Genomic DNA, 24019 nt, shown 5'->3' with positions numbered 1-24019 from the left:
ACGCAGGCCTCTCACTGTTGTGGCCTCTCCCGTTGCGAAGCACAGGCTCCGGACATGCGGGCTCAGCGGCCATGGCTCACGGGCCCAGCCGCTCAGCGGCACGTGGGATCTTCCCGGACAGGGGAACGAACCGGTGTCCCCTGCATCGGCAGGCGGATTCGCAACCACTGCGCCACCAGGGAAGCCCCAGAGCTGGTTTTTTGAAAGGGTAAACAAAAATGACAAACCTCTGGCCAGGCTCACCAAGAAGAAAAGAGAGAGAACCCAAATAAACAAAAACAGAGATGAAAAAGGAGAAATCTCAACTGATACTGCAGAAGTACAAAAAACCTTGAGAGAATACTACGAACAATTATATGCCAACAAATTTGACAACCTAGAAGAAATGGACAACTTCCTAGAAATATACAGCCCACCAAAATTTAATCAAGAAGAAATAGATAATTTGAACAGAGCAATCACTATAAGTGAAATGGAATGTGTAATAATAAAAAAAAAAACTCCCTACATACAAAAGTCCAGGACTAGATGGCTTCACAGGTGAATTCTACAAAAAATACAAAAAAAAAAAAATACAAAGAACTTATCTCAATTCTTCTCAAACTCTTCCAAAAGACTGAAGAGAATGGAACACTCCCAAAGACATTTTATGAAGCCATCATCACCCTGATACCAAAACCAGATAAAGATACCACCTATATGCCAACAAATTTGACAACCTAGAAGAAATGGACAACTTCCTAGAAATATACAGCCCACCAAAATTTAATCAAGAAGAAATAGATAATTTGAACAGAGCAATCACTATAAGTGAAATGGAATGTGTAATAATAAAAAAAAAAACTCCCTACATACAAAAGTCCAGGACTAGATGGCTTCACAGGTGAATTCTACAAAAAATACAAAAAAAAAAAAATACAAAGAACTTATCTCAATTCTTCTCAAACTCTTCCAAAAGACTGAAGAGAATGGAACACTCCCAAAGACATTTTATGAAGCCATCATCACCCTGATACCAAAACCAGATAAAGATACCACCAAAAAAGAAAATTACAGGTCAATATCTTTGATGAATATAGATGCAAAAATTCTCAACAAAATATTAGCAAATCAAATCCAACAACACATAGAAAAGATCATACATCACAACCAAGTGGGATTCATCCCAAGTTCACAAGGATGGTTCAACATCCACAAATCAATGTAATACACCATATTAACAAAAGAAAAGTCAAAAACCACATGATCGTCTCAATAGACGCAGAAAAACCATTTGACAAAATTCAACATCTATTCTTGATAAAAAAAAATCTCTCACCAAAGTGGTTATAGAGGGAACAAACCTCAACGTAACAAAAGCCATTTATGACAAACCCACAGCCAATATAATACTCAATGGTGAAAAGCTGAAAGTCTTCCTGCTAAAATCTGGAACAAGACAAGGATGCCCAATCTCACCACTTCTATTCAACACAGCAATCAGACAAGAAAAAGAAATAAAAGCTATCCAAATTGGAAGGGAAGAGATAAAATTGTAACCATATGCAGATGACATGATACTATACACAGAAAAACCCTAAGGACTCCACACAAAAACTGCTAGACCTAATAAATGAATTCAGCAAAGTATCAGGATACAAGATTAACATTTGGAAATCAGTTGCATTTCTTTACACTCACTATGAAATATCAGAAAGGGAATGTAAAAAAACAATACCTTTTAAAATCACACACACACACAAATAAAATACCTAGGAATAAACCTGATCAAGGAGATGAAAGACTCATACACTGAGAACTATAAGACATTAATAAAGGGAATTAAAGAGGATTCAAAGAAATGGAAAGATATCCCATTCTCTTGGATTGGAAGAATTGATATTGTTAAAATAGCAATACTACCCAAAGCAATCTACAGATTTAATGCAATCCCCATCAAATTACCCATGGATTTTTCACAGAACTAGAACAAATAATCCAGAAATTTATATGGAACCATAAAAGATCCAGAATTGACAAAACAATCCCAAGGGAAAAAACAAAGCAGGAGGCATAAGTCTCCCAGACTTCAGACAATACTACAAAGCTACAGTAATCAAAACAGTGTGGTATTGGTACAAAAACAGACATACAGATCCATGGAAAAGAATAGAGAGCCCAGAAAAAAACCCACACACATATGGTCAATTAATCTTCAGCAAAGGAGGCAAGAGTATAAAATGGGAAAAAGATAGTCTCTTCAGCAAGTGGTGCTGGGAAAGTTGGACAGCCGCATGTATATCAATTAAGTTAGAACACCCCTTCACACCACGCAGAAAAATAAACTCAAAATGGCATAAACACTTAAACATAAGATGACACCATAAAACTCGTAGAAGAGAGCATAGGCAAAACATTCTCTGATATAAATTGTACAAATGTTTTCTTAGGTCAGCCTCCCAAGGCAATAGAAATAAAAAGAAAAAATAAACAAACGGGACCTAATCAAACTTATGAGCTTTTGCACAGCAAAGGAAATAATTTTTTAAAAAAAGAAAAGCCAACCTACAGAATGGGAAAAAATATTTGCAAATGATGTGACTGACAAGGGCTTAATCTCCAAAATATACAAGCAGGTCACACAACTCAACAGCAAAAAAAACCAAACAACCCAATTGAAAAATGGGCAGAAGACAGTAGACATTTCTCCAAAGAAGACATACAGATTGGCCAGTAGGCACATGAGGAGATGCTCAACATCACTGATTATTAGGGAAATGCAAATCAAAACTACAATGGGCATGAACTTATTTATACTACCAAATGTAAAATAGGTAGCTAGTGGGAAGCAGCCACATAGCACAGGGTGATCAGCTCAGTGCTTTGTGACCACCTAGAGGGGTGGGATAGGGAGGGTGGGAGGGAGATGCAAGAGGGAGGAGATATGAGGATATGTGTACATGTATAGCTGATTCACTTTGTTATAAGGCAGAAACTAACAACACAATTGCAAAGCCATTATACTCCAACAAAGATGTTTAAAAAAAAAAACTACAATGGGGTATCACTTTACACCAGTCAGAATGGCCATCCTTAAAAAGTCTACAGATAACAAATGCTGGAGGGTGCATGGAGAAAAGGGAACCCTCCTACACTGTTGGTGGGAATGTTAGTGCAGCCACTATGGAAAACAGTATGGAGGTTCCTCAGAAAACTAAAAATAGAATTACCATATGATCCAGCAATCCCACTCAAGGGCATGTACCTGGACAAAACTACAATTCCAAAAGATACATGCACCCCTATGTTCATAGCAGAACTATTCACAGCAGTCAAAACATGGAAACAACCTAAATGCCACATATGGTCAATTAATCTTCAGCAAAGGAGGCAAGAGTATAAAATGGGAAAAAGATAGTCTCTTCAGCAAGTGGTGCTGGGAAAGTTGGACAGCCGCATGTATATCAATTAAGTTAGAACACCCCTTCACACCACGCAGAAAAATAAACTCAAAATGGCATAAACACTTAAACATAAGATGACACCATAAAACTCGTAGAAGAGAGCATAGGCAAAACATTCTCTGATATAAATTGTACAAATGTTTTCTTAGGTCAGCCTCCCAAGGCAATAGAAATAAAAAGAAAAAATAAACAAACGGGACCTAATCAAACTTATGAGCTTTTGCACAGCAAAGGAAATAATTTTTTAAAAAAAGAAAAGCCAACCTACAGAATGGGAAAAAATATTTGCAAATGATGTGACTGACAAGGGCTTAATCTCCAAAATATACAAGCAGGTCACACAACTCAACAGCAAAAAAAACCAAACAACCCAATTGAAAAATGGGCAGAAGACAGTAGACATTTCTCCAAAGAAGACATACAGATTGGCCAGTAGGCACATGAGGAGATGCTCAACATCACTGATTATTAGGGAAATGCAAATCAAAACTACAATGGGCATGAACTTATTTATACTACCAAATGTAAAATAGGTAGCTAGTGGGAAGCAGCCACATAGCACAGGGTGATCAGCTCAGTGCTTTGTGACCACCTAGAGGGGTGGGATAGGGAGGGTGGGAGGGAGATGCAAGAGGGAGGAGATATGAGGATATGTGTACATGTATAGCTGATTCACTTTGTTATAAGGCAGAAACTAACAACACAATTGCAAAGCCATTATACTCCAACAAAGATGTTTAAAAAAAAAAACTACAATGGGGTATCACTTTACACCAGTCAGAATGGCCATCCTTAAAAAGTCTACAGATAACAAGTGCTGGAGGGTGCATGGAGAAAAGGGAACCCTCCTACACTGTTGGTGGGAATGTTAGTGCAGCCACTATGGAAAACAGTATGGAGGTTCCTCAGAAAACTAAAAATAGAATTACCATATGATCCAGCAATCCCACTCAAGGGCATGTACCTGGACAAAACTACAATTCCAAAAGATACATGCACCCCTATGTTCATAGCAGAACTATTCACAGCAGTCAAAACATGGAAACAACCTAAATGCTCACTGACAGATGAATGGATAAAGAAGATGTGGTACATACATACAATGGAATACTACTCAGCCATAAAAAATGAAATAATGCCATTTGCAGCAACATGGATGCAACTAGAGACCATCATACTAAGTGAAGTAAGTCAGAAAGAAAGACAAATACCATATGATATCACTTATATGTGGAATCTAAAATATGGCACAAGTGAACCTATCTACAAAACAAACAGACTCACAGACAGAGATCAGACTTAGGGTTGCCAAAAGGGAGGGGGGAGAGAGAGGGATGGACTGGAAGTTTGGGGTTGGTAGGTGCAAACTATTATGTTTAGAATGGATAAACAACAAGGTCCTACTGTATAGCACAGGAAACTATATCCAGTCTCTTGGGATAAACCGTAATGGAAAAGAATTTTTAGAAAGAATGTCTCTATGTGTATAACGGAGTCAATTTGCTGTACAGCAGAGAGTAGCACAACATTGTAAATCAACTCTACTTCAATAAAAATGGAAGGAAGGGAGGAAGGGAAGTTGAAGTGACTGAACTTGGTGACTGACTGGATGTGGGGAGTGAGGGAGAGAGGAAGAAGGCAAGGACGCTCCCCGGTTTTCAGGCTGAGCAGCTGAGTGGATGGTGGTGTCCTTGAGGGAGATGGAGATCCAAGGAGGTGGAGTGTGTGTAGAAACACGAATCTCTTTTGAACATGCAGCATTTGGGATGGATGCCTGAGATCCACATTCTTTCTTCTCCTCATTCCAATCGTCCCAAACAGACGATCTCCTCTCTTTCTCTATCCTGAGTCATGTGAAGAATATCCTGACCTTTCATATGAAGAAAGGTCTAGAAAGAAACTTAGGAAGCACATAGACCAATCCCCTTCATTCTTTGCCAGAGGAAACTGCGGGAGGGAGTTTAGGGGGCTTCCCCAAAGATACGCAGGAAAACACCCCCTAATGCCATAGGCCCTTTCTGGCACCCTCTAAAACATGCTCTGCTTTCTTGCCTTTCATAGTTTTCCTAATCATCATCTTAACCACTTTTCCTGAAGGTACTCATTCAGACATGAGAAATCTTTAGCCTTCTTACCAACGGATGCCTCTGAATATAAAAGCCATATACTTGGAAAAGTCAAAATAAATCAGTAGAAGTTGAAAAGGTCAAAAGCAATTCACCTCTGGTCAAGTTGCTCATAGGAATCTCCCATTAGTCAGTTTTCATTACAATTACTGAAAAAATGACATAAAGCATCGAGTCCATTATTTTTTACTGTATGAATTCTTAAATCTCTACCTCTATACATCACAGTTTTAACTATCTGTCATACGGCTTCCTTTAACAGTTCACTGTTTAAACAATGTTGGTAGGATTTGCAATAATTTTTTTTTAACTGGGTGAAGCAATAAAACCAATGGCTTTTGCTCCATGAGCTTCCATTTTTATAATCTGCTAAAGTAAAATGGTAGATGTCAGCACAATGTGATATTAAGCAAGGGTATGAAACCATATCCTTGACCCAACACAAGTAAAAGAAAAGGCTTACCTGAGGCGGGTGTCCTTAAAGGTGTCAAGGTACGCAGGATAGCTCCATCGGATTTTATTCCCTTTACATCGAAGCTCTAGAGTTTGCCCTGCCATCAGACTCAGGGTTGCAGCGGGTTTCTGAAAGCGACCTTTATCCATCATTTGCATCATTATAGACTGTGTCTTTGGTGCTGAATCAGCGGAGTCCCTGTCCTTTATTTTAGGAATTTTGGGTTTCACCTTTTTGTTGGCAGGCTTGATTCTGTTCTCTCCCGGCTCCTTTGGATGCTTGTTCTTGGGAGGATGTTGACCAGTAACTGGTACAAACATGAGGAGAGAGCAATGGGCTTTGGTGGTTAACATACCCAGAGCCTTCAACCCCTGAAACAGATCGTTTTTAATATCCCTCTCCTCCTATGTCAAAGTTATTTTCAGGAATAATCATTATTTTCTTGGTTCATTCTTTAGCTTTAAACCAATTAGTAACTGAAAGGGAATCAATTTCAGCTTCCAAGATTTTGTTCAAACTCAGCAAAATATCTCACGTATGAACTAACATTCGCACTTCCCAAAGAAAACAACGTTTTCTCCTGGTTCACACTCAGTGTCACCCGCTCTAAGGTGGTACCCAGAATGGTGGACCTGAAGCCTCTCAAGGTCTGCTTCTGGTCCTTGCCATCTCAGGGCTGTCATTGTTCATTTTGAACCAATTGTTTAAACCCAGGAACATGTAGTCTCCAGGGAGTGGAGACACAGACTACACTGCAAGCACACTCAGAAGATTTCAAACCATCACAAACTTTCTCCCAAATGAGTACGTACTGTGGCGCCTGTGATTGTCAGGGCGGACAACATCCATGGAGGATACAAGGCTTAGTAAGAAATAAGTACTAACCCTGTGTTCATTTAAAGCATACATATACATGATTAAAACTCAACGGTAACTTTAGCAAAGGTTTAGAATTTAGCCAACAAAATACATTGCGGGGAGGAGTATTTTATCACCAACATTGTTGAGAATTGCTGGCAAATGGTGGTAAGAACTGGCGACCTTTAAGTCCATTTCCTTACTGCTGTTTTTCCCTTCTCTACAGACCATGCTGCCCTGCCCTTGGAATACCTCTGGGTTCCAGAAATCTCAGCTGTCCACCCAGCCCGCATGGCCATATGCTGTGTCCACCCAGCAAAGAGGAGGAGACTTGGCAATTCATTTGCTCCAGTGTCTGCATCAGCTCCAAGGTGACCTTGACGTAAGCCCACAGAATCATAAAACGTCCAAACTTACAGGGTCCTGAGAGATCATTTAAGGTCCTCATGTTATACATTTTAAAAAATAATAAAGCAGGCCTTAAAAGTTAAATTGGACGAAGCTGGCTAGCGACAGGATGTGAAAGTAACTCAGGTCTCCTGACCCCCCATTTCACTACATGAGGATCAACAGCCTGTCGATATTTGGAAGAGATCACTACACAAATCTTGGCCAGTTGAGGGAATTACAGGGGCATTTGTATAAAATGGGGAAATGTGATAAATCAGGAGAAAATTTTTTTCCCTCTTTGATGTTCGTATTTATTTATCTAATGTTACCTTGGTGTATAAAGGGCTCGGGTGGTCAAGAGTACAGAGACACTGAAATCGGGATCAAGAGACAGAAAAAGGCCAGGGTTGCAAGCTCTTACACCAGCAGACCAGGCTGGTGACAAAAGGAGGTGAGCCAGGTGGGCCTGCAGAGGCCACGCCCTCCCGAAGGGACAGCTGCCCGGAGGGAGCGAGTGTCCAGGGTTACAGGGTCTGATTTCTCACAGGATGGCAGAAATGCAGGTTTCCTGATGTATGCACGTTAGAGACTTGATGTTTTCGAAACTTCAGGTCTGAGTCTCTGAGGTGGGGAGGCAGGCGGTGGTTTTCCTACGAGGGCTGCGGATGACCAGGAGGGGGCAGGAGAGGGGCTGCCAGGACCGTTCCGTCTTGATCTGGGCTGTTCACGTGGTGTGGGTACGGGTGGGGAGCGTTTCATGGAGCCACAGTCTGATAATTTGCACCAAAACCTCAGCCGGCGTGGACTCGACTGTGTAATGACGGACTTGGCTTCTTGTGTGCGTTGCCCTTTGAAACAGGAGCCATTTGGCCTCCCCTCTTGGTTCAGCCCAACCCAGACTCTGGAACCAACCCCACTGGGAGCTCAGTATCGACACCCAGTCCTTGGCTCGCGGCCTCCTTTGGGCGTGGCTGCGTCGCTCCGGAGCCCCGCGAGCCTTTCCATGACTCCAGGTCCACTTGGGACCTCTCCTTCCCCGGGGTCTGAGTCTCTTCTTACCTCCCATCCTTCCTCTACCCTGGTTCCTCTGGGTCACGGGCCCTGCTGAGCTTTCTCAGTCCTTCCAGGGAGCAGGGCTGTGCCCTCGAGCCCTAGTCTCCAAGGCGAGTCCCAATACCTGCTGTTTGTCGAGACTTCCCCAGACGCCGCACATTTGGTTTATTTACGCCCAGGGTTCTAACGACAGACGGGGACAGGCAGGGGCGCCAGTGCACACATTTCCACAACCTCCCAGAAGGAAAAGCACCGTCATCGCTGGGAACATTTTAGACCCACAGAAATATTCCAATCCAGCAACATCGATTGTGAAGCATAAGCCTCACTGTTACAATAGGTAAAGGTCACTGTCCTTTTCTTAAGGCAGAAATTAAAAGCCTCCCATGATGCTGTCCAAGTCGTCTGTGCCCTGCAAGCGTTTCGGTCAGACTATGCCTGGGAGAGTCATAGGACCTCCGGATTGATGTCTAATTTGGTGTTTTGTTCTTCATCATGAACAGGAATTCAAGCTATTGGAAACGACAACAACTGTTTGTAAATCCTCGGGAATTTAGGCAGCCCACGCAGTCTCCCTGATTCTAAGCTCTCAGATCCCGTGTGGTGATGCTACTCGGGGATATTCGATTAACTAGTTATGGATATTACGCCTTCAAATGTGTTATCGTCCCTGAAAAATCATTTGACCTTTTGACCAAATAGGCCCACCAGTCGGTCCAGCTGCCTGACCGTGGAACTGGTCCATGGTTTGACAGGAATGACACAAAGTTCAAGGAGCCAGACCAGGGGTCCCACGGACAAGTCCTAGGACTGAGCGACTCCCAAATCCCATGTCTGTCTTTTTCAAAGAATGACTCTTCAGGCTAACTAAGTAAATTAGTTAGTTTCCAAAGGCCTAAAAAAATATAAGAATTTACAATGCAGATATACAAAAGTGAAAGTCCATTACCATTGCGTTTTTGAGATTATGGCACAGTATATTTCAGAGAAATAAATGACAAAATTCACAAACCATTAAATGTCATTACAGACTTTAGGTCCTGAAGTCATTGCTGACTTACCGTGTGACCCTGGGAAGTTACCCTCTCTTACTTTCCTCTTCTGTAGATTGAGAATTATATGGTAATAATGACTATCTCCTGGATTGCTGTGGGGATTAAACGAGTTAATATGTTTAAAGTGCTGAGACCAGTGTCTGACCCACAGTAAGTCAGTGCGAGCAAGGTGCTGCTTGTTTTGTGGTCGTCTCGTAATGTCTCAGGGTGATCTCCATGCTAGACTTGTGATGGAGGTAAAGCAGCTCATTACTTTTCCTAATTTACAGGTGAAAAATTGAGACCACAGATGCCAAGTAGCTCACCCAAGGTTACTAAGGCGGCGGTGAAAAACCAGATCTAGAGTCTCTTCTGGTTTGTCTTGTTGCTTTCAATTCACTCAAGATCAGCATTTTCACTTTATCTGCATGAATCTCAGGCACAGCACCATTATCTAAGTGGCTTCTTTGTTTGGTAGGTCACGGGCTTTGACAAGGAGTTCCAAGTCAAACAGAACTTGATGCCCGGGATGAGGGCACAGCCGTCCTGGAAGGGCTGGAGATGCTTTTCCAAGGCATACATTACAATCCCCAAGTGAAGAGAGGCTGGTCAAAAAACATCTCCAAAATGAATGAGTAAATGCTGCACTACGAGAAGTACATAGGGCAAAGGACTGTAATTCTTCAGCATCAGCTGAGGATGGATTGCAATCAAAGCTTATTCAATAAAGATGACCTGATTGTTAACCTCTAATTCTATCAGACTGTGTGGGAGGAGAAAATAAATTCATTAGAAGAATCACTGACAGCTGCTTAGATGCGGACTCCCTGTAAACACAGCCATTCACATCAAAGACCTGAAGCTGTTCGCTTTTTTTCTCTCCATGGGCAGTTAAGGGGAAAGGTCTGACTTGAGAGCAGCATCTAAATATCCACACTATAAATCTGCTGGGTAGCTCAGGGGTTCCCCTAACCAGTTGTATAAACTGGGACACCCCACTCTCGTTTTTCCATTCCTCATGAAACACCCCATAGGAACACATATACTTTTCCAAGAACAAATATGAGCAGTTGAGAAAGCAATGACATAGGGAGGTAAAAATGTAGAACGATGAGAGCCTCTTTTCCCGACCCCCTCTGGAACCCACTCCAAAATACCCTCAATATCATTGCTTAAAGTATCATTTTCTTATGAGAGCAACCTCTAAGATTAGATACTTCTATTTCAGGATAAAGACCTTAGATTGACACATTTTGTTTTTTCAAAGCATCCATCGGAACACAGTTCATCACGCTCTTTTTTTGAGATGTAATTGACAGCTCAACTAACATATTAGTTTAAGGTGAACAACATAATGATCCCATATTAATATATACTGCAAAATGACCTCTCTCTCTCGAAACACTTTATTCGCTTGGCTTCCAGGACATGGCACTGTCTTGGCTCTCGGTCCGTTTGGCAGCCTTCCTCATCTTCCTTTCCTGGCTGAGCCCAAAGGGCTGAATCCTTGCAACCCCTCCGTCTCTACGTGGCCTCACCAGTCCCCTTGGCACTAACAGCATTTATATGCTGAGAGCTGCCTTGTTCCTGTCCTCACCTTGCCTCTAAATCCAGATCTGAATATTCTGTCGCTTACTCAGCACTGCCACATGGAAGGCTAGGGGGCATCTCAAATTGGACGGGTCCACACTGAACTCTAGATGCCCTTTCAAATCAACTCCTTCCCCGTTGTCCCTTTATCGGCAAATGGCAACTCTATTCACCCAGTTGCTCAGAACATAAACCTCTGAGTCACACAGGATTCTCTTCTTTCTTTCCAAAGCCACGTCCAATCCAGCAGCAAGCCTTCTTGGCCTTGCCCTCAAAATAGACCCCGAACCCAGGCTCTACTCCCTACATCCACTAGGTGCAACCACTTTCACCTAGACTATTAAAAGAGCCCCCTATGCAGGCTCCTGGCTTCTACCTAAGCACTCCTACCTTTGAAAATATAAGTTAGACCATGGGCACTTCTCCGCTGGAGACCCTCCAGTGACTTTCACCGAATTTAGAATAAAGCCCTAAGTCTTCCCACACCCGACAGGGCATTGCCGACTCCCGTCTCACTTCTCATGTGCTCCTTCAGCCACAGTGACCACCAGGACACCTTGAAGCTCATGCCCTTGGCTTCGCGGCTCTTCCTTCAGACAAGCAGCACCTGCTCCCTCCCTCTCAGCTGGCCTCTGACCCTCCTATCCAAACCCCATGCACACTGCCCTCGGCAACCCTCTCCATCCTCTTACCCTACCTTATAGGTTCAGCTGCGTCTCCAAAAAGATACATTGAAGTCCTAACCCCTGCAACTGGTGAATGTAACCTTATCTGGAAGTAGGATCTTTGCAGACATAATCAAGTTAAGATGAGGTCATTAGGTATGGATACCAAGGGGGAAAGGGGGGGGGGAACTGGGAGATGGGGATTGACATATATACACTATTGATACCATGTATAAAACAGATCACTAATGAGAACCTACTGTATAGCACGGGGAACTCTACTCAGTGCTCTGTGGTGACCTAAACGGGAAGAAAATCCAAAAAAGGGGGATATATGTACATGTATAGCTGATTCACTCTGCTGTGCAGTAGAAACACTATACTGCAATAAAAATTAAAAAAAGAAAAGATGAGGTCATTAGGATGGGCTCTAATCCGATAAGCCGGGGTCCTCATGCGGAGACCCACACACAGAGGAAGACACACACAGAGGGAGAAGATGGCCAAGTGACAACAGAGGCAGAGATTGGGGAGATACAGCTGTAAGCCAAGGAACACCGAGAATCGCCGGCCGCCAGCCGAAGCTAGAAAGAGGCAAGGAAGGATGCGGCCCAGGGTCTCAGCCGCAGCATGGCCCTGCTGACACCTTCATTTGACTTCTATCTGCCAGAACTGTGTGAGAACTAAGAACTTGTAGTATCTTAGTTTGTGCTTGGTTACAGCAGTTCTAGGAAACTAATACATCCTGATTATTGATTTTTCACGCCGCTTATCAGTTCCTGAAATGTTATCTTTACTTGTTTGTTACCTGTCCTGTCCATTAGACCGTGAGGACCCCAAGGGCAGGGTTTTACCACCTTGTACAGGGGCAGCCATCCATCCTCAGAACTTCTCTCACTGCTCTGGCTGGCACACTGCCCGGTCTCTCCGTTGCCCCTAAACTTTTCTCTTTTCCAGCTCTAAGAATCAGAGATGATTTTGTATGTCAAACATACAGACCAAGATCCTAGATGCTTCAAAACATTCATTATTTGCACTTGTGAACAATGAGAGTTTTTACAATTTTTTCATTATAAGGTTTTCTGAATTAATTTTTATCCTTTTTCCAAGGAATAAATTGAGTCACAATAGTGATACTGAGTGCTGGTTAGAGACTCATTTTCAGTGTCACTCCCCTTACCTTCTTAGAGATCAGGCTGTTTTGCCCTCACATCATACTGAATCTCTTTAGTTTCCCCAGAAAGGGAAGCTTCACAGGACAGAAAATAAGCCCACGTTAGACTGAAGATCAAATTAGTATTGATCAAGGGTCTGGCGTGAGATTGACAAAACAGCAGTAACAAATCAATATTTATACTTCATCATTTGCTCCCAACACTGGGTAAAAATATGTAGATAACAAAAGCTGGTAAGGACCTGTGATGTTGTACTCTCTTATGTAAAAATATCAGCACCGTGTCAACAAACACAGTGGCATGTATTCCATACAAATGCTGAAAATCAGGTGCCATGAGCCACGTCTGGCTCTAAGTGGCATCTTGGGCCTTTTATTAACTGTTTTCATGCCTCACTTTCATGCCACAAGAGTGGCATGCCCTTCCAACTCCACTCTTCATGAGAAGAAATAACATTACTTCTAAAAATTTAAAGCATTTTAGAATGAAGCCAGGCAAACTTTGCTGGGTTAGAGCAGATGTACACCCAGTATATGCTTCCAGGGAATTCTTTTACTATTAGAAAGCCTCTCCTAGAAGTGATCAGAAAGACAAAGGCAATGGGAGAAGTTGAGTCATGGGCCTGTGTCTGCAGTTTGTGCTTTGGGATGACCCAGGAATGCACCATATTCCGACTTGTTAATCAGGGCTGGCACTGGAAGTGGACCCCACCTAAGCCACTCTCAGTTCCTGGTCCCAGACAGCCACGTGATAACTCAAACCCGAGAAAACATTCTTAATAGGTTTAGAAAAACTTATATACTTTACTGAAGCAGATTTTCTTTTCTGTGTTCAATATTTTATTCACAAAGTTTATACTATATACTTTACTTTTTACTTTCACCTAAGCCACTCTCAGTTCCTGGTCCCAGACAGCCACGTGATAACTCAAACCCGAGAAAACATTCTTAATAGGTTTAGAAAAACTTATATACTTTACTGAAGCAGATTTTCTTTTCTGTGTTCAATATTTTATTCACAAAGTTTATACTATATACTTTACTTTTAAAAACAAAGCCACAGTGCTATTATCACATCTAAAATTTATCATTTCTTATAAAAGAGTCTGTGTTCAACTTTCTCTGTCTCATAAATCTATACTGTTTGTATAAATTACCTTTGACAAACAGATGCTAATTGATTCAGGCAGCTGTTTGTAATCATGGTCTGGGCACACATTAGCTGGGAGAGATTCAGGAGGCAGAGGCTGAGGCTGCCTCCCAAGCCCCTGCGGCAGGCATCTTGGGTGCACTGTGTAACCAAGCGAATGGGCCACTTGAAATTATTTTGTCTGACCGTCTCTTGCCCTATTCAAAAAGTGATACCAAATACTACATTTCCATCACTTCAGCGATCACATAGGAGGACCTGCCAGGAGCAATTTAATATTGTATTTTACACCGTGAACTCACGCCAACTGCTCTCTAGGCAAAGAGGACCTGTTCCTCCCCGCCCCTCCCCAGGAGAAGCACTGCCCACGCTTTATCCAGCAGGGCTCTAGGCTTAAGGAGCCTCACATTCAACTTCAAGTCCCACAACCATTTTGGACTTTGCAAACCAGAATGTGGTCTTTTTCTGGCCAATGCTTCTAGTTTCATGGGAAAGAAAGGAACTGGTCAGGACTGAGTAGTGGATAAAAGACGTGAGCCAGGGTGAGCTGGCCCCAGCGGGAGGTTGCATAACAGCAAAAGCTGCTTTTGCAACCAAAACCAGCAGAAATAGTGACTGCAGAGCAGAATTCCAAGGGAGATTTCAGGATACCAGGATGTAACAGATGCAAAATATACTGCACGAATAACACCAATCGAAAACTAATGGAGCCAACCAAACAAATGCCAACAAATATAGATAATAGACATAGAAATACAACAATACACACACACACACACACTGAAGTCTGGCCCTGTGGTTGTGAGTCTACACAACAGGGTGGGCCCAGGACAGGCACACATTCAAAAAAGATCAGCGGCACAAGGGCCCCCGTATGGTGTACATAAATCCATGTCCTTCATCTTCTCCCCTCCAATCAGATAAGAAGTGTAACAGCTGTGGGTTTTTGAGTCGTTTGGAGAAGGTCTGATACCCAGAAATATCTGGTCTAAGACTTAGGCACATCTCGCAGGATTCAAGCCCACGCTTGTTTGTGAAACGAATCTAGGACTGCAGAGGCGGGAGGAGGACTCTTCCAATTTTGCAAAAGGCTCAGCTTAGGTGGCACCCGCCCTCACGAGCAGAGACCCGGGGCGAACGCCGCGCGGAGGTGGAAACGATCCGCCGCTCCCAGACAGACACGTTGACACTGGGGGCTGGACCAGGGGCTGCCTGGGGTTGTTCCGTTTGCCGGCTGCCGAGAGCTTTCCAGGAGCGCAGGAGCGCTTCTGTGGGGATCCTAAGGGTCAGAGCAGCTGCCACCGTCCCAGGGGCTCCGAGGGGAGGTGGAGAGAGGGAGGTAAGGAGACCCTCCTGGGGGGGGGGGGCAGGTGCACGGAGTAGGGAGCGGCTCCAGGGCTGGGCCTCGGAAGGTCTAAAGTTAGAAGAACTGAAGGACGACGAGGGCTGGGGTGCGGGGGGGAGGGCGGAGTCCGGGATCAAGTCAGGCACAAGCCGGGTAGCCCCCCACGCAGAGTAACTCACCGTCCTCCAGAGCTTCGTGCACCAGCAGAAGACCCAGCAGCAGCCAGACCTTCATCTTCAGGGCAAGGGGTGGGGCAGAGGTGCGGGGGACAGCAGGTCCGAGGCGCGCGGAAAGCGCAGGGCGAGGGCAGGGGCGCCAGGGGAGGCGGCGGGCGAGGGGCGGGCGCCTGGGACGCCGCAGCTGGAGGATTCGGTTTCATGAGGAAAACAGATTTGGGGGGAAAGTTTGGGGATTTTCCTTTTTTTTTTTAAATTCTGTGTAATGTAACCTCTCCTGCCCCCTGGCGGAGCCGTGAAGCGCTGCGCTTTTTCCCGGCGCCGAGGGCGAGGGCTGAGGGTGAAATGTCAATTATAGCAGCCACTCATCGCGTTCCCCCAACGCTCGGCGCTTCACGACATTTACCAACTTCAAGCAGGCCCCGCGCAATCCTGCGGGTACTGATGGGGTCACATTTAACCGTAGCTGTCCAAATGCCACCAGGGCTCTCCCCACCAGCTCAAGTGCAGCCGTAATGCTCTGTAAAAAGCAGGTCTCTCACTGGCTCTCACTGACAAGACCACTGCCCTCGGTTGTCCCGGCTCTGCACTCAGCCCTGTACCTGCTGGACACGTCGTCTGTCTTGCAGCTGAGACGCGAGAGCCCTGGGGCTTCACTGGGGAGGCTGCTCTGCCTTCAGAGGGGCCCACGGCAGGCCAGCTCCTTCCCCGGTGCCTGGGGGAGGTTTTGGAGAAATTTCTCCTTCCTCTTTTATTCAGAAGTCCCCATTGCCCTACATACGACTCAATTAAGCGTTCAGGAGGGACTGTGCCAGAAAACAGATCCAAGCAAGAGCATCAGGGGCCCCTCCGGACTCCGAGAAATCGACACCCTGGCTCTCCCTCTTGTGCTGGGGCCTGGGGCTCCGTCTACACCTCCTGTCCCTCACTGCACACGCCCCCACGTCCTGCGGGCTCTCCCTGCCCGGCTAAGCGTCAAGGCCGCCGCACTTTGCCATCAGGCCTCCCTCCGTGCCCCGGCTCACGATGTTACCGTCTGTCATCAGCAAGGGGCCACAGCCTCCTGGTTGGTCTCCCTGCCCCTCCTTCCTGCACCTCAATCCATTCTTTCTCCAGCTATTAGATTGATCTTCAAATGCAACTCTCAAAAAACTCTAACCCAACTAAAAACCCTTCAAAGGCTCTCCAGCAAGTCTCCTGCTCGAGTTCTCCGGCCCCAGGGTTGGGGGGCATCTACAGCGCCGCCGCCTGCTCCCGTCCAGCCCTTCGCGCCAACAGCACGCTCCCAGCCCCCTTGGCCCAGCGACCGCGGGGGTCCACCGCTCCCGTTGTCCCCTCTGCCGCCATGAGTCCCCTTCCCCCTTCCACCACCTGCCTGCCCTCTCGCCCCCAACCCCTGGCCGAGCTCATCCGACAAGGCTCAGCTCAGACCTCACCTGCTCTGGCTGGGCTAAGCGCTTCCCTAGTACAAATACTTCATGGCGGCAGCTACAACCAAATGCAGGACTTAGCAGTGAATCTGGTTGTGCTTCTTTCTCCTGCACCCTCCTGAGTTCAAGGGCAAAAAATGCGTCTTACTAAATTTTGCATTCTACCACCAGTTTCTGGAAAATAATACTCATTAATTAGGAACTTACCGTGTTCCACACAGAGCATAAAACCCTCAACATGCGTTTCTTGTTCCTCGTATCAACAGCAAACCTACAAGGGAGGCTGTGTGGTTAGTTTCGGCCCCATTTTATCGATGAGGCAGCCCAAAGGCCAACTGGTAGGAAGTCTTAATCCAGGTTTTGTCCGACACCCATGTCTCTGGGTCGGACCCTCACTCTACCGGTCACCGTGAGCTGTTGAAATCACTAGAAGTGAGAGCTTTCCAACAGGGCCCTCCGGACCATAAAGTCACTCCTCGGAAACTCCCAAGACTGGAGGCAAGTACTTTGTGACTTACCTGATAGGCTTGATAACAGAGAGCTAAGATGGCAAAACAACCAGATGGACGGAATTGCAACCCATTCCACGGAGAGAGGAAACACACAGTCTGTTCTACCCTTTGAAGGAGTCGGGAGGGGTAGGTGGCTGCCGTCGAAGTAGCCATGAAAAGCAAACAGCTAAAATTGTAATGACTCCTTAAAAGCTGAATGCAGGCTGGCGTGAACATTTCGAATGCTTGGGAGCCTCAGACACAAGGAGAGCCCAGAATCCTTCAGCAGCTCTTTCCCACAAGCGTCTGGTGGTTGTTTACTAGAGAGAGCGAAAGAGAGAGAGAGAGAGAGACCAAAAGGCACCACATATGAAGAAAGTTGACATTAATGAGGGTTGCACTTAACCCTCAGCTACTCCACCTGTGTTTTCTTTTATTGCAAAAAGAACTTTTTTTTCAAAATTAATTAATCCATTAAAAAATATTTTAAACCACCACAGAATTATATAGGACAGGAAATGATAAAAATAATAAAAATACCCTTTCCTGTCCCCGACCCGTCTAGCTATAAAGTATTTCATAGTAATGATGCATCATAGTTTAAATTTTGCTCCTGTTTATAGATACTTTGGTTGTTTTAAAAAATTCCTTTACAAAAAAATGCTGCAATAACTGTCCTTATCCAAATAGCTTTATGCCCATGAGTATTTCTATAACACAGATACATAGATAAAAATGAAATTTTTCAGCTAAAGGCCATGATATTTAGCAATTTTGATTAATGCTGCCAATTCAACAAAGCTGTTCCTATTTATAGCCAATTCTACTTTCCTTGGGAGCCCATGAGCCTAGCATTTCTTCCCACCCACCAGTCCTGGACGTGACTAATCTATTCAATTTTTACAACCTGGGAGGGGGGATCTCATTATGCTATTTCAATTCCTATTCATTTTATTACTATTGAGGATGGGCATCTTATGGTTTTTTATTTGTTTGTTTGTTTGTTTTTGCAGTACGCGGGCCTCTCACCGTTGTGGCCTCTCCCGTTGCGGGGCACAGGCTCTGGACGCTCAGGCCCAGCGGCCATGGCTCACGGGCCCAGCCGCTCCGCGGCACGTGCCCGTTGCGGAGCACAGGCTCTGGACGCTCAGGCCCAGCGGCCATGGCTCACGGGCCCAGCCGCTCCGCGGCACGTGGGATCCTCCCGGACCGGGGCACGAACCCGTGTCCCCTGCATCGGCAGGCGGACTCTCAACCACTGCGCCACCAGGGAAGCCCCATCTTATGTTTTTATTAGCCATTTGTATTTTAAAATTGAGTTCTTTTTCTTATTGCCTTACTATAGTAGAATCTTAATATGTTCTGGATAATAAGCTCTTGGGTGTTATACATATTGCAGACATTTTCTTCTAATCCTTTGCTTGTGTTTTAGTTTTGCTAATGATGCCTTTCTTTAAGAAATACAACAAATGTTTAGCAATTACATTTTTCAGTAATTTTTTTCATGGCATCTGGGTTTTATATCCCCTTAGATGGACCTTCTCTGCCACAAATCAGCAAATTACGTGTTTTATATTTTCATCTAAAACTTTTATAATTTTGTTGGTCTGTTTAGTCTTTAAATCCATCTATCATTTTTTGGTTTTGGTATCACAAATTACAAATCTAATTTTATGTTTATATTTCCAGTTGGATGATCAGTGTCACATTATCATTTGTTAAATGATTGGTTCTTTTCCCATCTTTCTGAATTGACTTTTAGTGTGTATTAAATGACACATGTACATGGGTCTGTTTCAGTTTTGTCTATTTTATTCTATTGATCTTTTTATCTATACCTATAGAAACACCACACTGCATTCATTAACTGGTACCGATTTATAGTATGTTTTGTTATTTGTTTGGGCAAGGGATGCCCCCATCATTGATCTTATGTTAATTATGCTTGTACATTTTCTCTTCCAGATGAAGTTTGAAATCACTTTGTTAACCTCCATAAAAACTTTGTGTTTTGATTATGATTGCATCGAATTTATATTTGGGGGAAGAATGATCATATTTACAATATTAAGTCTTCCTATCCCAGAATGTGTCATAAAGTTATATATATTTCCATTTGTTCAAGTCTATTTTTATGTCCCCATTATATTCTATAATTGGTGAATGCTGGTATTAGGACAATAATTTTGAAATTCTGTAATCCCAAGCCTGCATTCTTAAGTGTATTTTGTGTCAAATACACTTTAGCTAAATTTGGGCTACCTATGTGCGTGTGTGTATGTGTATAGACGTGTGTGTGTAGTTATATAGTTAAGCACCTATATAGTTATAAACACATAGTTATATTTTTTCCATGTAAGTCTTGTTAATTGTTAAACTTAGTTCTTATTTTTACTTGCTTATGTATTTGTTTTGCTATTATGAATGAAATTTTCCCCCATTACATTTTCAAATTGGTTAACTGGTATATAGAAAATAATTTTGGAATTGTATTTTCCCAAACCTCTGTCACATATACTTTAGCTAAATTTATGTGTCTAAACTTATCCTAGGTCTGTGTTATGGTCTGAGTTGTGTCCCCCCACTTCCCCCCAAATTTAAATGTTGAAGTCCTTCATGGACATAGAGAACAGACTTGTGGTTGCCAAGGGGGAGGGGGGAGGGGGAGGGATGGAGTGGGAGTTTGGGATTAGCAGGTGCAAACTATTACATATAGGCTGGATAAACAATAGGTCCTACTGTATAACACAGGGAACTATATTCAATATCCTGGGATAAACCATAATAAAAAAGAATATAAAAAGGATGTACATATATATATAACTGAAACACTTTGCTGTACAGCAGAAATTAACACAACATTGTAAATCAAATATACTGCATTAAAAAAAATCGATGTTGAAGTCTGAACCTCTAGTACTTTAGAATGTGGTAAATTAAAGAGGTAATTAAATAAAATGAGGTCATTAGGGAGGACCCTAAACCAGTATCACTGGTATTCTTATCTATAAGAAGAGGAAACTTGGATATAGACACACACACAGAGGGAAGATCGTGTGAAGATTCAGGGAGAAGACAGCCATCTACAGGCCAAGGATCTGGGCCCCAGGAGACGCCAACCCTGCTGACATCTTAATCTCTGACTTCTAGCTTCCAGAAGTGTGAGTAAATACGTTTCTGTTGTTTAAGCTGCACAGTCTGTGGTACTTCATTATGGCAGCCCTAGGAACTAACGCAGTCTGTTAGGATGGGAGCGAGGGTTACAAGAGATATAGGGGCTTTCCAAGATAGTCACAAGGCTTACTATCCTTGAATGAGACAATCACAAGATGACTCCAAATTTGAAAAATGAAACTGCCAAAGTTGCATTTTTTATAGGTTGTATTTCACTGAAAAAACCCATCTGCTTTGTCTCTAGGGTGAGAAGGAATTTTATTATTAGATGCTCTGTTTGCATTCATCTTCTCCATTCTTTCTCCAACAATTGCTGTAATATTGGCCAATTAAAATAAGCATTGCCTTACAGCTCTAAGTCAAATACTGCTTGAAGCCTGGTTTCCTAAGGCATGATCACTTTTTGTATGTTTGTGTTTGGTCACCGTAATGGACCCTCTCATTTAGTCTAAATAGTTTTCAGGTGACCTCTTGGGTTTTTAGATAAACGATCACATTACCTGCAACAGCCAGTTTTTCTTTCTTTCTTAGCTGCTGCCTGTCTGCTCCCTCCACCACGCTCTTAACACTGGCCTCTAGTGTTTGCAGTCCACTGACCACACCCCCAACCTCATGAAGCGTGGGGTGGCTCAGCGATGGAACAAAGCAGGGGGTCCAAGCCTCCCGTGAATCATCAGCAGCTTCCTGATGCTGGAAAAGAGGAGCCTGACGACACAGAATCAGCCTCTTAAAAACAGCCTTTAAGTGTTGAATCATTATGTTGTATACCTGAAACGAGCATAATAGTATGCGTCAAAAAAAATAATTAAAAATGAAAATAAAACCGTGTCCAGGGAACCACTGTCGTACTTGGGAGGGCACAGCTTTATCCTAGCGACTGTGCATTATCACCTCTCTCCATAGAGCAAGGGCAGCAGCCCCTGGCATTGGCTTAACAAATGGAGACTGGGAGAGAAAAGGGGAAAATAGCAGAAGGAGAAGCAAAAATGAGGAAATGGGAGAGCGCGAGAGGTAAGTGTGACCCAGGGGTGGGGAGCAGGCCGCGCTTAGAGACTTAGGTCTGTAGAAGCACGTTTCTTTCAAGTGTCTTTAGAAGCAACAGGTTGATACACAGTGTGTATCTGATGGATGATAAGAAGCAGCTACCAAAGGCTAAAGTGCAATTTCAGTGCTTCCTTATGATGTTCTTATTTGCGAGTTCTTTTATATGTAGCATTTTCATTATAAATCTTAATTAATGGTAATTGTTTGACTGCTTTGTTCTGAAAAATCTCCCCACTCCTCTGCTTCCTCTACTCCCACCTCCTTCAAAGTGGTGAATAACATCAGGCATTTGTTAGGTAAGCCAAAAAAAAAATCAGCCTATATTTTGGACATCTACCCCCCCGCCACACCCCCAAAATAAGGATATTTCACTTCTCTAACTAGTCTTCATTAACTATCGTAATACCACTACGATGATTTTTTAAATTAGTGTTTTAAGGTGAGAGCAGGAGCTAACTTTAGTGGTTTTAAATATAGCTCTGAGAATCTCATTCTAATATAAATGCTACACATTTTCGATGCTCCCAGAATTACTCAAGAGACACCATGGGGTAAGGTAAGGATCCCAGAACCCTGGTCTACTTAAAATGGGGCAAGAGAAATTACGCTCCTAGCTGCAGGATATGGCATGCTGTAAAGATGTTCCACCTGTTGGCTAGTTACGAGAGCCTCTAAATGGCTAGGGGAAGACAGACAACTATCAGCTAAAATGTAAATGACTCGAAAACCTCCCTCCTAGCCTTTCTTTACTCAATGGTGTCCTCCTTCCTACTTCAACAGTCCTGTGCCTATTTGCTTTCTCCTGCTTACTTGCTCTAAATGCTCACTTTTTGAAAAGCATCTGCTGTCAGTCATTTACAACTTGGGCCAATTGAAGTCAATGTTCCAAGAATATTGACATTTTAAGTCTGATTTCTTCCAGGGCAGTGAAGCTCTTGGTTTTTGCTTGAAGAAATATCAGGCATTAGTGAGTGGATGGGGAAAGATCCTGGAGACCTGGAGACTCAGCCTTTGGGGAACCCCAGAAACCTGAATCATGACGAGGCTGTGGTCCTTGTGGGTTAGCGAATGCAGAGCCCAGAAATGAGCTTGCTCTCCATCATGGAGATTTGGCCCTACCCTGAGCTGTATGGTTCTCCTGGGTAGGGAAGTCTCTATCTTGTGTTTCTATCTTCATGTTGACTGCTCCAGTCTTAGTAGAGAGTAACAGGGATTCTTTACCAGAGACTATGACTTTTGGAATCTCTGATACCTAAAAATATCTAAGAGTTGGCTATGAACCTGTTACTAAGAAACGTTCGGGTGAGTAAATCAGTATTGAGCTGAGTTTCTTTCTAGATAGTTTCACCCATACTTTGACCTACTTTGAAAGACAAGTTGAGATAATGGGATAATGGTTATTTTATGTCCTTTGAGAATTTTTTGGAGATATTTTATGGGATGAAATGAATCACTCTTTCCACACAGACAGATGGGGACTTATCAGCACAGTCTCTCAGCAATCTACTGGCTTCCTAAAATGGAAGTCTATCAGTGGCCTTCTTTAAAGAACACTAAGGAGATGGTGGTCCTATGTCCAGAAGTTCCTGGCTGGACCAACAGCCCGACAACTGGGGTCTTGTCATCCCAAGACCCCACTCAACAGAGGTAGCTGTAGTTGCTCACACTTTGCAGCCTGATCCCATGGTGCCAGCACAGAGGGGGGGCCTCAAAACCTAGTTAACAATATAATCAAGCCACCAATTAGTTACATTAGGTTTTAGGCTTCTATTTGGGAAATACTTTGCTGTGTTAGCTTGGTTTTTAATGCAGGCTAAATTGATACTAAATCTTATTCAGTTCACCATGGTGTTCCCTCCAATTTATAAAAACCAATAGCCATTAAGTGTGTACACAATGACATTTCAAAATTAAACAAGCTAATTGAGGAGATGTCCAATTTTAAGTAACTTAGACCCATGTTAGAAAACTCTTTGACTCCTCCCCATCAAAAGGTAAAGAGGGCTGAGGTTGGTAAATATTTATTCACTATACCCTAAAAAATTTCTGTTAGTTATACATAACCGATCACCAATTACTAAAAGCTATGATTTGGTCAGGAGAATATCAAGGAGCTTCTTGCAGACAAAAGCAATGTCAAAGAGATTGGTCCATTAAATAAATGGCAGTTGAAGTGGTAGGATCTCAGATGTGTGGTCCTGGGATGGCATGCTTCAGGCGCCACTGATATTATTTGGAATGTGCCATGAGGATTGAGTATACCTGAAGACATCTCTTGTATTTTATAGGACTTGGTAGTCATACGGTAGGCTGCCAGGTGAATATCCTCAACAGTAGATTTGTTTCCATTTAGATTGTACTATTGATATATTTCTGAGCTGTAAAGCTTCCTAAATAAAAAAGTTTAAATTAGTTAAGTGTG

The 24019-nt window shown here is 43.4% G+C and overlaps 2 protein-coding genes across 7 annotated transcripts in view; both read right to left on the bottom strand.

Moving 5' to 3' along the window:
- The window catches only part of PDGFRL (platelet derived growth factor receptor like), a 49886-nt gene extending 33919 nt beyond the window's left edge, over nucleotides 1–15967 (bottom strand). The window contains exons 1-2 of one of the 2 annotated variants that reach the window (XM_024131465.3): nucleotides 15462–15967; nucleotides 6033–6330 (exon numbers count right to left, since the gene is read on the bottom strand). In XM_024131465.3, the coding sequence (XP_023987233.1) occupies nucleotides 6033–6330; nucleotides 15462–15516 (353 nt within the window). In that variant the 5' untranslated portion in view covers nucleotides 15517–15967. Of the gene's footprint in view, nucleotides 1–6032; nucleotides 6474–15461 lie in introns of those variants that run through there. The other variant, XM_028481252.2, reaches the window with a different exon arrangement.
- Nucleotides 6245–24019, bottom strand: part of SLC7A2 (solute carrier family 7 member 2) — an 87318-nt gene continuing 69543 nt past the window's right edge. Inside the window, exons 14-16 of one of the 5 annotated variants that reach the window (XR_003677508.2) lie at nucleotides 23860–23987; nucleotides 17407–17699; nucleotides 6245–6330 (exon numbers count right to left, since the gene is read on the bottom strand). The gene's annotated coding sequence lies outside the window, so the exon portion shown is untranslated. Of the gene's footprint in view, nucleotides 6331–17406; nucleotides 17700–21223; nucleotides 21322–23859; nucleotides 23988–24019 lie in introns of those variants that run through there. The other 4 variants (XR_003677507.2, XR_003677506.1, XR_003677505.1 and 1 more) reach the window with 4 other exon arrangements.

This window comes from Physeter macrocephalus, chromosome 20 (assembly GCF_002837175.3).
Source record: "Physeter macrocephalus isolate SW-GA chromosome 20, ASM283717v5, whole genome shotgun sequence".
Classification (NCBI taxonomy): Eukaryota; Metazoa; Chordata; class Mammalia; order Artiodactyla; family Physeteridae; genus Physeter; species Physeter macrocephalus.
Note: the sequence above shows the minus strand (reverse complement) of the source record. Positions and strands in the feature narration are given on the sequence as shown.